Source organism: Saccostrea echinata, unplaced genomic scaffold (assembly GCF_033153115.1).
Source record: "Saccostrea echinata isolate AGI-Se365-2 ecotype Australia unplaced genomic scaffold, CSIRO_AGI_Sech_v1 ptg000054l, whole genome shotgun sequence".
Lineage (NCBI taxonomy): Eukaryota > Metazoa > Mollusca > Bivalvia > Ostreida > Ostreidae > Saccostrea > Saccostrea echinata.
The window spans coordinates 54,648,491-54,663,958 of record NW_026889803.1 but is presented as its reverse complement, the minus strand read 5'-3'; the positions used below and the strand labels follow the sequence as shown (position 1 = coordinate 54,663,958).

General features: G+C 36.6%; 2 protein-coding genes across 2 annotated transcripts; one reads left to right on the top strand and one right to left on the bottom strand.

Annotated features, from left to right (window-relative positions):
• Nucleotides 1–496: 496 nt before the first annotated feature.
• On the top strand, nucleotides 497–4,548 carry LOC133205807 (mucin-2-like). Its single transcript, XM_061341690.1, has 2 exons — nucleotides 497–729; nucleotides 929–4,548. The coding sequence occupies exons 1-2, from the start codon at nucleotides 658–660 to the stop codon at nucleotides 4,373–4,375; spliced, it is 3,519 nt and encodes a 1,172-aa protein (XP_061197674.1). The 5' UTR covers nucleotides 497–657; the 3' UTR covers nucleotides 4,376–4,548.
• Nucleotides 4,549–10,335: 5,787 nt separating this feature from the next.
• On the bottom strand, nucleotides 10,336–15,221 carry LOC133172031 (mucin-5AC-like). Its single transcript, XM_061306836.1, has 4 exons — nucleotides 15,110–15,221; nucleotides 13,272–14,774; nucleotides 12,146–12,232; nucleotides 10,336–11,940 (listed from the first exon to the last, which is right to left on the bottom strand). The coding sequence occupies exons 1-4, from the start codon at nucleotides 15,164–15,166 to the stop codon at nucleotides 10,519–10,521; spliced, it is 3,069 nt and encodes a 1,022-aa protein (XP_061162820.1). The 5' UTR covers nucleotides 15,167–15,221; the 3' UTR covers nucleotides 10,336–10,518.
• Between the last annotated feature and the right edge of the window lie 247 nt (nucleotides 15,222–15,468).

The following is a 15,468-nucleotide window of genomic DNA, read 5'->3' as shown; positions in this document are numbered from 1 at the left end:
TTTGAGTTTTATTCAGTGTAATTGCTTAAAAATTCGTAATTCGTAATAACATTTAAATTCAAACATGTTATGAAATTTTTGTTACATTGTCAAAATTATTCATAAAGTTATATTGGTTTGAAATTTTGACTTCAAGACGTAAATGAGCGATCTTCCGGGAGATTTTTTTTATTACTTTGGACTAGAGCACTATTATTTGGAAAGGACTCTGATATTCTGCTCACGTATTTCAATCATTAGGCGGATGCAGTATATGAATTAGAGAATATATAAAAATTCTGATCACTCTTGACACCTTTCAGCTAATGATGCACATGTTCCGTCTTTGTAATGATACAAACGTAATAATTGCTAACGATTAAAGTTTTTTGTGTGTCTGTGTTTGGTTTGGCCTCTTCTGAACACCTACCTTATGAAGAAAATGGTTTCCACCTCGAGGCGGTGTCGCTAAATTCTTTCTGGAAATTGGAATATATTTAAATAGATCATGATATTTGGCCGATATTTATGTACGCAATAGATGATCTATTTAGCTTCAAACAATTAATCAACAAAAATACTGGAACAACACTAGTAGATCTGTAGGCATACAAGTAGCATATTCTTTGGGACTTAACTTGAGTGTTTTAACACTTTCGTTTAGCCCGGGATATAAGCATGGATATTCCGTTCCAATGGATGTGTTTAATGATTTTATTTTTGCACACTTCTGGACAAATCATTGCAGCGGTAAGGACTATTTTTTTTTCATACTTTCTGATGAAAAAGCTTTTTTCTGAAAAAAATAAAGATGGTTTTGAGTAAATCCTTATATTGTTTAATGCTGATATTCAACTGAATTCAAAGTAGGTGTTAGAATGATAGAAGATTAACACAGCATTTCAAAGTCAGATGATGTGATGTTAGATATGTGCTCTTTTTTTCTCAGACAAACCGTAATACTGTCCAAGGAACCTTTCCAAAGGCTACAGGATTAAGCATGCCAATTCGTAGCATAAATTCTCCTGTACAAAAAGGCGGGAGAAATGAGGTGCGTATTTCTGATCCTAGACTAGCAGCTCTGATGGGAACTAAGTTACCAAAACCTGGAGTGAAAACGAATCATGGCAATCTTTTGTCGAGAATGCCTTCCACTCAAGTGACTATGGCGCCTGGAATTCAGAGAAGTAGTCTAGGAAGCCCTTATCCCAATACAGCTTATAGCACATCTCAGAGTAGAGTATCCGTATATGCAGTTCAAACTACTCCTTCTCCTAGATCGAGGACGTTACCTACTGGGAGTCCGGTTGTCAGTAATGAATTTGTTCCGCCAGCTCCAAAAAGGACGGCAATTCAGTCTCAAAAGGAACAGTTACGTTCGAACACAGCTAGCTTACCTTACCAACAGTTTACGAATTCACGCCAAACGGTACAAACATTCAATAAACATCAAAATGCACATACTCCGCAGCAAGTTCTACCAGGAAGGAGGAAACAGGAACAAATGTACAATAATCCAAACAATGCAGCAAAAATGCAACAACAGTTATCACAGCCAATAAAGATACAAACATCTGGTGGTATACAAAAGCCTCTACGTCGTCAGCAGCATCCAACATCCAAACTACAAGGACAAAATTCACCATCCAATGTTTCGCCAAGAATTCAATTACCGAAACGTGGATGGTCAAGATTTCAAGGTTCAAAGACGTCATTTAGTGCCCTTCAAACCCCACTTCCTTTTCAGAAAAATACTCTACCGAGAATGGGACGTACACAATCGTCACAATTAGGTGTTTTACAAGATCCACCTTTTTCGCAGAATGCAGAACAAAGAATACGCCCTGGACAAAATTCATCATCCATTGTCTCGAAAAATCCCAATTTTCCACAAAACAGAGTGCCAAACAGAAATAAATACACAGAAATATCATCGGATAATAATATGCAACACATACCTTCAGTCGACCAAAATGAAGTTCCACGAAAAAAGGAACATATACAAATTTCATCCGCTAATATTTTACGAAACTTGCCAGTCGATCACCAGTTAATGCCGCGAAGAATTAATAATAAACAAGATTTTTCATCATATGCAATACAAAATCCACAGACTCCCCAGCAAATAGCACCAAAGAGAACGAATCCAGCGCAAATATCATCCACCAGCTTTCAAAATCCACCTGTTCAACAGCAGCGGGCACCAACAACAATGGAGAATACTCAGACATCATCAAAACCCTTACAAAATCTGCGTTTTACTAATACTTTGAAATCAAAGAAAAGAGATTTTGCAAAGGTTTCATCACTGGAGGTTATGCAAACACGACCTATTCCTCAACAGCCATCACACTTCAAGCACTCGCACAATTCATGGTCTGATTCGAAATCTCAAATTTTTCCTGTTTATAAGAATGTAGCTGCAAGAAGAATGGAACCACGGCAGATTGATCCTTCATCTAATACATTATATAACTCACCTAATTCCACTCCGCCAGTCCCTGAAAAAATGAAACCTATACAGCCATTACAATCAAAGTCCTTACAAATTCAACCCATCCAACAACGGAAAGAACTGAGGAGAAACATTCCAGTTTACCAACGAGTAATGCCAAATAAAGGGCATTTACAAATTTCATCATCAAATATTTTACGACAGTTGCCAATTGATCAGCAATTTATGCCGCAAAAATTAAAGCCTGGAAAAACGTCATATATACAAAATCCACATGCACCCCAGCAGTTAGGTTCTGGGGGAACTGAATCTAAGCAATATCCATCACCAAGAACATTACAAACCAAGCCTGTCCAAACAATACCTATACCTTTACACCCTGCACAAACCGAGCCTGTCCAAACAGTACCTCTGCCTATACACTCTGGACAAACTCAGTCTTTGCAAAGAAAATCTGTTACCACTCAACAGCAAAAGTCGATACCTGTGATGCGCAATCAACAAACAAGTGTACAAGCAGACGGTAACACACAACCTACAAGTCCGGAACCTCGAAGGAGTTCCAAGTCTCAAAAGAAGGTTGAACGGATACCCACAATAATCAATGGAAAAAAATATATGATAGATCCACTCTTTATTGATATTGTAAAAAAATACTTTTCAAGGGCAGGCCTAAAAATGACAATAGGTCTTTCAAAAAATGTAATGCAAACACTACCCGGCAATAAGCCCTCTATGATTAGACCAAAAATTCAAACATTGGACCCAAAAGCTGGTACAAAAATAAATTCAGGTGTTAATTCAAACCAAGGAATATTGAATAAAACTAATAATCTTTCTCGTAGAGGAGAAATAAATGCCTCGCTTCTAAGCAATGGGCACGTACAGACGGATACTACAAAACCTTATTTTCCGCAGCCAAATACAAGTTATGCGACTAAAACTTTTATCCCACAGAACAACCCTAATTTTCAAACTACAAGAAAAATCCCGCGACCAACTTCTGCACCAAGTACAAGGAAAATTGGTGTCACAAAACAACCTTCGTTTATTCCCAAAAACTCGATACCACAAACTACAGTTACAATTGTTACACCCTCCAGCTTGAAACCACTATTATCCACAACGACCGCACCAAAGAGGAGAAAAGCACTACTTCTCCCATTCAGGAAGAGTCCTGTAAAACCAACGACAACTAAACCGGTCACAAAATCAACCTTGAGGCCAACTCTCCCCTATCAAAATCCACCAGTTCAAAAAACCACAAGCCTTCCAAACATTAAACTGAACACCCCAACAAATAAAATCAAAGGCATCCTGTCTAATACCATTGTACCAACATCACCTCCCCGGAATCTTTTAAGTAGAAAAACCACTAGTCTTGTTCATAATAACGGTCCAACTTCTCTACCTAGATTAAGTAAGCCAACGCCCAAATCTTCTAGTGGGTCTTTGGTAGTAACAAAGCCGATCATTGATTCCCCACCAAAATCTGAAACACAAATTTCTAATCCTGTAAGTACATTGAATATTCCAGATAATAACATGAACGCTGCAAGCAATACCAGACCATCCGTTTCGAACGCTCTTCTTCCAAGCCCATATGTGAAACCTGCATCGCATCAGTTATCTAATCCTGACCAAGAAAAACCAAAGACGAAGAAACAAGCAAATGAAAATGTAAAGGATCAAATAAAATTGCAGACTTTCACTAGAAAGAAACCTGTTAAAGTGCAACTTGGATTCCATCTTAATCATTTCAGCCGCAAAAAATCTAAACAAGAAAAAAGTGACATCCCAAAAGACAGTGATGGATTCATATTCAGCGATATTTATAGACAGAATGATGGATTGATTCATTCGAACACGGTTGGTGTCCACAGAGGTTTTGTTGGATTCAACAACGAAGGAAATAATGTTGAATTATTGGTTTTAAGATAGGTCTATAGGTTGGTAAACGGTGCCTAATATATTTCTTCTAAGACTGGTTTTAAATAAAGGGGTATTGGTTAATAAAAGCCGAAACATTTTCCATTTTTTAACCTTTATTATTTCTATGAAAGCTTGTACAATGTACAAAGAATGTATATAAGATATGAATTGTGATTATTTTAAAATACAGGAAGTATAATAAATCATTATACTCTTGATGTATTGAAATATAAGAAATATGATAATTTTATTTGTAATGATTTAAAAATATTTGAATAATAAATTCTTTTAGTGTACTTATAAAAGCCATAGAACAAAATTAAAATTCTGTAGACCTCTTTGAAATACCGCAATTTGAAATGCACTATCACAAAAGTTACTTATTCTGTCGAACATTTCTCAACGTTTGGATGAAATGGTCATCTGAAATATACAAATATAGTCAAAGAATGAAAATCATGAACTTTTGCATTATTATCGTAATAATAACGCAGTATATTGAACTTGGCCTGAAATTCGGACAAAATCCATTTTGAACTCATGTTCTTACAAACTGGAGAAGCGCCATCTGATGTTTGTTTTCTTGGAATGACAATTTCATTTTTCTTAATTACTTTAAGATCTTCTCAAAAGATTATTTGCATTACCTTAATCACACTCATAAGCAGTTATATTGCTATCGAGGAGGTTGATTAAATTTTCTTCACAAACTTAAATTTCCATCTTTAGTTATATATGTCTTGACCCTTCTACCCCATCTACCCATAGGCTGCATGTAATTCCAGACCTTAGACTTATTCCAAAGCTACATACGATTCAAATTCGCTGTCTTTTAGTACGCTCTGATCGTGATGGTAAACCCAGACCGCTACATAAAATTAGACATTTCAAGTAGATGTAGTAGATATGTACAATATCTGAGTATTATAGGGGTAACTAATGGTTCGTATTTTTATGATATATACAGATGTGAAAGAAAAGAATTAAAAAATGAATTCTACAGTATTTTCCAACTCATTTATATTCTATTGGATGGCAATTGTATGGTTCATTTGATTCGTTTTTCTCAACATTTTTCTCATTAATTTTAGAGACTATGTCTTCATCATTTACAAAATCGTCGATTACATCGTCTCCCTCCTCTTTGTCTTGCTCCTCCTCAATAACAACTTCATCACCTTGATGGTCGCTGACACTATTGCGTGGAGTGTATGGATATTCCATGCAATTATATTTGCTTTTGTCGGACTTGTTTGGGCCCTTTACTTGTCCAGTAATATATGTAGAATTGTGTATGACCGATCTAGTGTTCAAATCCATATTTTCTTTCGTAATAGTGTCTCTTTTCTCACTATTCTCTTTCTCGTAACGATCAATTTGACTGTGGATTTGATTTTGCAATTCTTGAGATGCTTCTTTTGTTTTCTCTTTATTATCAGAGATTTCATTAACCGAATCATCGTCGTATTTGTTGCTCTGCTTTTCTGCCATTCTTTCAGAATCCATTTTAATTTCTCTATTCTTTGTCCCCTTGATGTGATGACTTGTGGTGGTTGACAGTACCTCTTTTTCCATGGCACTGGGAATATCAGATTTGCTGCGACTCACATCTTCAGCGCTTGAGCTACTTGAAATTGAGCTACAATTATCACTCAAGGAATCCACGTCATTAGCATCAGTGATACTAATCGAAACATTAAAATTTGAAGTTTTACTGGTATTTTTGGCAATTTTTTTCTCGACGTTTATTTCTGTTAAAGACAAATGATTGATTTCAGATCTTGAAGAGTCTTGACTTGTCCCTTGGGCTACTGCTATTTCCTCTGCATTGTTGCAAGAAAGAAATCCTAAATGAACAGTGGATTCGTCCACAACTTCTTCAATTCTGAAGCCTTGTGTTTCTGGATATTTATCTAAGTCAAAGACCAGCTCTTTGTTGTTGTCATGTTGCTGAACTCCATTAGATGGTAATATGAGATCACTATCGTCACTATCAAAACTGTCCTTGGTAAATGTGTCATTATTGTCGTTTTTATTTTCCTCTTCCTGATACATCCTATTCTTATCTTCTCCAGAAGCTACTGATAGTTTGAAGTTTTCCTCTGTATCTAAATCATTTTCCAGATCTTTACTTTCGACATCAGACAAAGAAAAGCTACTGAGACTGTCGTCACTCTCATCAGAGTCATAATTCGCCTCTGTACTCCACTTGTTTGTCCCTAATGACCGTCGTCTTCTATCTCTTTCTTCTATTCTCCTACTTCTGTTTGAATCGCCGCTCAATTCTGATTTGATGATCTTTGCTTTATTATCGCTTTCGTATAGCTCTTGATCCTCTTCTTCTATCTTAAACAATGGATGTTGATAAGCGAGTAGGATATTTCCTTGCAAATGGAATTCGAAGTCTTCGCTTGTACAATCAATACAAGAGGTTGCGCCAAGCAGTGAATTCTCACTCATAGATGCCACTGTCACGTCGTTTGATTTTATAGTCAGATTTTCATCTTCAAACGAGTGACGGTTAGTGTTTTCTTCATCATCTGAAGATAATTGATCACTGGACGATGACTTTTCAATAGTCGGTACTAGGTTGTGTCTGTTGTCAGTACTCTCTGAGACCTGCAGGAACTGGTCAACTTCATCTGTGACAGGATCATCTGTATCACTTTTCTCCGAATCTACAGACTGCTTCAAACATGCAGCAGGTTTTGTATTTTTAGGCAGGTTAGGATTCATTTCAACTCAACCGTCTGCAATCTTAATTTGTTTTATGTTCACCAATCTGCAAAGAATATCGATTAATTGGATTAAGGAACTACATGTATTCCTATCGGCTTTATGAAAATAATTAGAGCAGAGTATACCGTCACATAAATGTTATTTAAATGAGAAATCTACTCACTCCAGTCTATTTCGTCAATGTTTTTTTCCTGAAACAGCAGATTACAATTTGCATTCTTTCAACGTAAAACTCCGGATATCCGAAAATTGTCCTTTGGTAGAAAACATTTCTTTGATATGTTCTTTCATATATATATATATATATATATATATATATATATATATATATATATATATATATATATATATATATATATCAGGCTTGGGGTGAATTACATTGTAAAGTAATGCATTATATTACCATTACTTCAAGAAATTGGGCATTAAATTACCATTACTCTATTTTGTTAAAGTAATGCATTACATTGCCATTACTTTAGTAAAGTAATGCATTACCATTACCATTACTTTTGGGGTTTTTCAAAAATAGAAATCATGTACAAAACATGTGCAACTGTTTTCATTAACATGCACTCCACAAGTTCAAAACTTAACTTGATGAATGTTAATTCAAATTTGATATCAAGTACTTATTTTTATTACACTTAAATAACTTACATATATTTTTTTTTATTCATAAGAAGTTCAAACTTTTCAATTGCCAATAAGATAAAAATCTTCCCAAAACTCTAAATTATTAAGAAATAGATTTTTTGATCTGGTACCTTATGAAAAAAATTAGTGCATAGACAAACTTGTAAAAAGGGTTGGACAGTACATGTATGTACATTTTGCTCTGTTAAAAGTAGAATGCCTTCTTCTATTCCTTTTGGTGCAATGGTATTGTCATGATCAGCTCAAGCTATACCAGCTCAATATGTATATATTGTTAAGTAAAATTATTAGCTGGTCTGATAGTTCAAATCAATAAATTCATTCTAATTCGAAAAAAAAATTCTTTTAAATCTACAATTAAACATGAAACGACAAGAAAGTTGTCGTATCTGTAAAAGTATTGCTTAAGGAAACATCCATATCTATTGTCATATCCGACTGCGTTTCCTTAACAAAAGTAGATACTGTATATTTCTTGTCCCATATGATGTTTTAAGCAAAATGGACTGCTTCAGTATAAATCGATCTATTACACAATGGAACCATGACATTTCCTTATCTAGAATTCCTTTCAACATTGTGCTAGGATGTCTTCTAGTAATCGGCATTGTTGGAAATTCAGTAGTTGTTCATGTGTGTCGCCTTAAGCAAAAGAGAGGTAACCGTTTCTATATACTGTTATTAGCTGTCCTAGATATGATAACCAGTATAGATACAGTCATCAGTGTAATCTTTTTTAATTCCTTCAGTGTTAACTTTCCGTCTAATGTGGTATGTAAAATAATAACGTATTTTATGTGGACAACACCATCGTCTTCCTCTCTGATGATATTCATCATCGCATTACAGAGGTTTCTCCTCATTTACAAACCAACCAAACGATACTTGGATCCTCGTCATCATAGGATCATAGTTGTTTTAACTGTTGTTCTCCTTCCTATGGTTATTGCTATTCCGATGTGCATTTTCTCTGGAACAGTTGAAATCAAGCTTTCTTTTGCGGACAGTAAAAATAGGACGAAGTGTTCCTGTGAAGCCAGTGCTGGTAAATACGTAGGAACGGAAGAAAATTATCTTGTGTTTCTTTTTATTCTATCACTTCTTCTTATACTGGCAACCACTCTTTTCTACATTCCTGTGGGAATGGTGATTTTAAGAAAACATCGAGAGTTAAAGTCTTCACAAAATGCTCAAGATTTTCCATCAAATTCTATTGATGCTTTGGCGTCAGCCACCTCGGATTCTAACGACGTGGAAACTGCTTTGAAAGCAGAAAGGCGCGAAAATCGCAGACGACCGAACATTACCCTTAATTTTCACATGATGTTTGGAGTTATAGTCATTACTTACCTTTTGGCTTACATACCTACTTTTTCCTTACTCTTAATCCAGAGAGGAAAGCCCAGCTTTTGGTTAGAGATGACAGGATGGGAATTGACAATTTTGTTACTTCTTAGAAGGTTCCATCTCCTCTCAAACATCGTTAATCCATTTGTATACGGTTATTTCGATATCACTTTTAAAGATTATTACCATTCACTTCTAAGGACAATATTTCAGTGCCATAGGATTGCAGGTTCATCTAACTGTAACGAGCGTGCGAGCTCAGATGGTAATGAGACAGGGAGCACGAACTACTAGCATAAGAAATTTTTGTTCTTATTATGTAGAGAACGCACTAGAACTATCTGCTTGAAATATTCAATCTTTTTTTTTAAGTTTATACCATTTTACGTGTATTAATATTTTCCAATTTCTAATTTATCGCCAAAAGCTCTGAAAAAATTAACAGATGATAATAATTTAAACATTCTTAAATCGGTGGGTTTTTAAAATTTTTAAAAATAATTTTCATATATCATGACTTCAAGTTTGAATTACTGTTAAACTTTTCACAATCTTACATTGCAATAGAGTCCATCGTCGCAACACACCAACCTTTACAATCCCCAGTAATATATAGAGGTGATATGTGCATTTTTCTTGATTAAAGTGTTTTTTTCTTTTTGTGCCTTTATTGTATTCATGAAATCCACAAAGAAAAGCCCTGCTGATAATTCACTTTCTATGAATACTCTTGCTGATTTTCTCAAAATGATGTACTGAATTTCTTCATTATTTTTTTTTATTTTGTTGAATCCAATTTTTTTCTCAAAGCTATTTCAATGGCAGAAGTATGTAAATTTAATATATTAATTTCCTTCTTCGTTGTTCATAAATCAATCGACCTTGGAAATTTTACCTGTCATAATTAGAAGCAAAAAATCTTTTTGACGCCTCACATTTTTCTGATTAGCAAACCTGAATAATTGTATAATGATTGTGTAAATCAAATGTGTCATCATTACATGTTGGATTTTTCTTTCATGTCAATTTTATTCTGCATCGATGTATAGGAAATAAAGGCTGATTTTCAACTATATGTTGTTTTTATCTCAACACTCCATTCGAAATAAATAAAATGAATTCGGGTTTTCCATCTTTGCCATAATAAAGTTTACTTAACAACGCCTAAAAGTTGAACATCGTAATTTTTTATGGATATATAATAGTGAAAAAAAATACATCATAGCTTATGTGCAATAATTTATTAGTCATGAATAAATACTATAAATAAATTAACATTTAAAAGTGAAATAATTTAAGAACAATTATATAACGAAATCGTATCCTGAGGTATATGTACAAACACAGTCTTCTTGCATCCGCTTACGTCCGAACTTTTACACACTTGTCTTAATACTGAATTTTCCACTTTAAACGGATAGTTTCTTGCTTATGAAGGCTTTCGTTTTGCTCTTATTGGCCAGTTTTTTAACAACAGCAACCTTTCCGTGCTTGGTGAGTGCTAGTTGTGGAATGTAGTTCTGTAGCCAGGCCAAGTCGGCCGGGGCAGTGTTAGCTCCTCCTCCTGGTGACCCAGAGAGGACACCTGGTAACTGTAAGGGGTCCAACAGAGGGTTAGGTGAGGTAGCTTGATTTGCCAATGCTGCAGCATATACATCAAGAGCCACGGAGTTTCCAAATCCAGCTCCTAATCCCATTTGAGATCCTTGTCCTGTGTTGGTCTGAGAACCAGTAGCTGCTTGAGATGATAGACCATGGTTGCTCAACAAAGAACTGCTCTGTGAAGCTGTACCACTGTTCAATGATACTTGTTTTCCCGTATTCCCTATGTAGTTAAGAGAAGCCGAACTTCCAGCACTAGGTTCTAACATATGTGAGAGTAAGGCCTCCATCAGAAGAGACTGTTGGTTGATAGGTTCGATCGTGTAGGTTGGGAATGGAAGTGCAGTTGTTGTTGTTGTAGCGGCAGTGGTTGTAGTGGTAGTTGGTGTGGTTGTTAGGGCAGGAGTAGTGGTGGTTGTGGTAGCTTCTGTGGTGGTAGTTGTGGCTTCAGTGGTCGTTGCTTGAGTTGTGGTTGTAGTTGTTTCAGGGGCTGCAGTAGTAGTTGTTGTTGTTGGAACAGGCTTTTTGTTTACTTTCACAATCATTTTTTGCAAGAGGTTCAACAAAATTTGCATATTTGGGTTGGGACTTGGCTGTGGCATCACTTTCTTTTGATATTTTATGTTGTTTCTTAATCCAGCAACTGTGTGGACCTCGTTTTGATGTCCTATAACGGTCACTTTATTGCTGGGATATCTAATAGATTTAATATTAACAAAGTGAGACTGCGGTCTTTGTGGTGGGTATACTGGCCCCCCTTTTGAAGGTGGATTCGATACCTTCTTCTTCTTAGGAGAACCTCCAGATTTTTTCTTTGGTGCCTTTTTCGGAGCCTTTTGTGGGGTTGTTGTTGGGATTGGAGGGATGGTGGTAGGAGGAGCAGGATTCTTGGCTTTGGGTGGAGCTGGTGCTTTCTTTTTAGGAAGCTTCATCTTTTTTGGTGATTTCTTTGGTGTGGGTGACTTTTTAGGTGCCTTTGGAGTTTTGGGAGCTGACGGTGTCCTAGCTGGGCCCCAACCTCCTCCTATGGAAAGAGTTGGACTGAAGCTATTGGTGATCGGCGCATGGAAATTCAATCTGACGTGAGTATCATGCGTACCTTGAGTGTGGGTAACAACATTTGTGTTTGGGTACGAAGCTGTATTAGAATGACTGACGAAAACAAAAGGCTCCGGGGAATTCGTATTGATGTTAACATTTGAGTTTTGATTTTGGTTCTGATACCACCCCTGAAAGAAGTAAAAGAAATCATAAATAAACTGATACACTTTTATTTTTAAAAAAAAAAAAAGGTAGGAAAAAACAGGCAAAGTACAATTGTTTAGAATTTATCATTTTACCAATTGTCATATATATGTTATACCAAAGTAAGAATAAAAATGCTTACAATAAAAAAAAATTGAAATTGCAATACTATATCATGTAGATATTTACCTGTATTAGAGGGAGGAATCCAACCAAACAGAGAACCAACCTGTTCCTCACCATGCCTGTGATCTGATCTGCAGTTGTTTGTTGTCCCTATATATACGCCTCCTCTGTTGGTAATCATATGAATTAATTATCAAATTAATTTATTTTACATTTTTTACAAGTCAATATGGTGCTATGTCGATAAATAATTTTTAATGACATTGATACCTGTACGTGATCAGAGATATGCTAACATGATCATCTAGGTGTCTTTATTTCGACACTTGCAATTTCCCTCCGACAAATAAGGGTCAAATTTTGACATTCTGAAATGATTTGATTTCCTCGTCCCAAGGTACTCTCGTTACCAATTAATTTGTTAATCATCGTTTTTGTGATCATTCATTAGTCGCTCATTTATCGAATATGTTATGTATATATATTGAAAGCATGGCTCCTTGATTATACCTGACCTTTTGAAGCATCGTTTGCATATTAAATGAATAATGTTGACTTTTGTTCTGACACATACGTCTGAGAAATATCATAAATATTTTGATGTTGTCTTAATCAATGCTAGATATTTGTAATCGATAATTTCCCTTTAATCGGCATTGTCAGAGAAAAGGAAGTCCTGTGTGATTTAATAGGCATGGTTTTGTTTTGTAAAGCAACCTCATATAAGAACACACTTTTTAGTTTGATCCTTTTCTGTTTGCGAGATAACATATCATTTTTTTTTTCATTTTCTTACATGTTATATTCATCCTAAAAACGATTTTAAAGTATGAAAAAAAGAAAATATTTCAATTAAAAAGGCTTTATTCCATACATGTAAAAAGCCATTATCAACACGACAAGAAAACATTTAAAAAATAAATAACACAGTAAACACCACAATATTCCTGCATTTTAAAAACAATCGTGCCTCAGAAAACGGATTTCATACATCTCTGTTTCGAAAGTATGAAAAATCTTTGTTGATACGAAATACCTGGCTTAACCACTGATTGTGTATAATACTGATCAATAAATATCACAATACTTCATCAGAAAAAAAATAGAAATAATTTTCAAAATGTGTTTTGACTGAGACATGAATTGCAAGTCAGTTGAAAGATCGTTTCAATCAGTGACCTCACTTCACAATCTTCCTTTTACCGTAACCCCCAGAGATGACTTTGACTGGGGCCCGTTTGTGAAGAGCAAGTTGAGGCATATACTTAGCCAGCCAGCCGAGATCAACTCCTCCGGCAGTACCGGCAGGGGCAGAGGTGACTCCAGGGAGTGAGGCACCAGGAGCGGCGTACGAATTTGAGATAGTTCCACCAGCTGCAAGAAGGTCAAGCTGGGCCACTGGATCAAGATATGGTGGAGGAGTGGTGGGAGCTTGTTGCAAGGCACCCAAGATGTCCAAAGTGGCTTGTTGACCTGCTCCTGAGTTAGCAGACATGGAAACTGATTTCTGTCCTCCTCGTCCGTAGAGGTCTAGAACGGCAGCCTGTTGTGTCTGTACATTAGAACTGCCAGTGAGCTGCGCTAAAAGAGCTTCTAACAGCATTGAATTTTGAGCTAAAGAGAACGCTGTAGTGGTTGCCTCTGTAGTTGTGGTTGTAGGTTCTGGGGTGGTGGTTGTGGCTTCAGTTGTGGTTGTGGTCGCCTCTGTTGTGGTAGTAGTGGTGGTAGCCTCGGTAGTTGTAGTGGTTTCTGCTGGAGTTGTTGTAGCTTCAGTGGTAGTAGTAGTAGTTTCTGTTGCAGGTGTTGTTTGTGGGGCATGGTTAACTTTTACAACCATTTTCTGGAGCAAATTCAGTAGAAGTTTAAACTGCATTCCCTGTACGGGATCTGGCTTGGGAGCAACTTTCTTCTGATATTTTACATTATTATATAACCCAGCAACGGTATGAACCTCGTTTCCACTTCCGATGACTGTGACATCATTGCTTGGGTATTTTACTGAGTGGATGTTGGTATATCGAGAACCACCCCAGCTTTTGTATCCGCCCTGGCTTCCTCCTTGTCCGCCGCCCTGTTGTTGTCCTCCTTGACCACCACTCTGAGTCTGGATTCCTCCGGTGGCGTGGTAGCTCTGGGTGACCTTTTGGGTTCCTCCGGCATTATTGTTTGGCATGTGCACTCCCTTGCCTCTAACGTTGTTGTGAGCTCCGACAACATTCATCATGTTCTGTGGGAAGTTGTTGTTAAAGACAAGGTTCATTGGGAGGCCAGCGGCCTTAGCTCCAGAACCCTTGGGTGGAGAGCCCTTGGGTGGGGAGCCCTTTGGAGGAGAACTCTTGGGTGCTTTTTCTTTCGGGGCCTTGGACTTCTTGGGAGAAGGAGTCTTCTTTTTAGGCATGGGTGGTCTCTTTCCCTTTTTAGGAGATTTCTTTGGTGACTTCTTCTTTGGTGAAGCTGATGGACTCTTGGGTGCAGGTCCACCAAATCCTCCGACGTTCAGTGTTGGGATGAATTTGTTCTTAATGGGAGCGTGAAAGTTGATGCTGACAACGTGGTCTTTGGTGGCGTGAATCACTTGTTTTGGCTTTGGTGCCGGGGGCTCTGGGGCAGGGGCAGGAGGTGGATCATAAAATCCTGTGTTTACGTTGACATTGTTGTTCAGATTCTGGTTCTGGTTTGCTAACCACCAGCCCTGAGAAGAAAAAAAACAAAATTTTAAAAAATTGTCCGGAAAAAATCATGAATTCACAAACTTGTTTTACTTTCTGTATAGACAATTATGTAAGAAAATATCATATTGCTTTCAATCATTGTAGTAAAGGAAAACTCATTCCAATGAGAGGAAAGCATTTTTTTTAATTTGCTTTTTTTTAATTGTGCATAATCAAAATGTTTTTAACTTATTTCATAAATCAATTTGTCCAGTTTGGATAGAAATTTTATCTTCTTCTTTTTATTACTTTGTACAAGTACAGTTTAGTTAGTACATGTACCATTACGTATATTATATATTATAAAACTACTTACAGCTACCGAAGGCAACACGACAACCAAACACACCAAAGCAATTCTAGACTGAACCATGATGGATGGAGTACCGAAACTCCGATCATACGCGCCTTATATACCTTAGAACTCTACGAAAGGTCGTCATTTTAGCTGTCATTGATACCGATGCACTCTAATTAATTATTATTGAAAATAATAATTCCTTAGTCGTGAGCGCCGGGAATCGGTACCCCCACATTGAAGCGCATGACTTGATTCTTTTGAATATTCATAAGTTTCTGATTTTTCAATTTCCAATTACTCGACACGGAGGTCGCAATTTGACATGTCACACGGATTGCCTGTCGTGTTCTATCATTCATTTCCTTGACACCGTT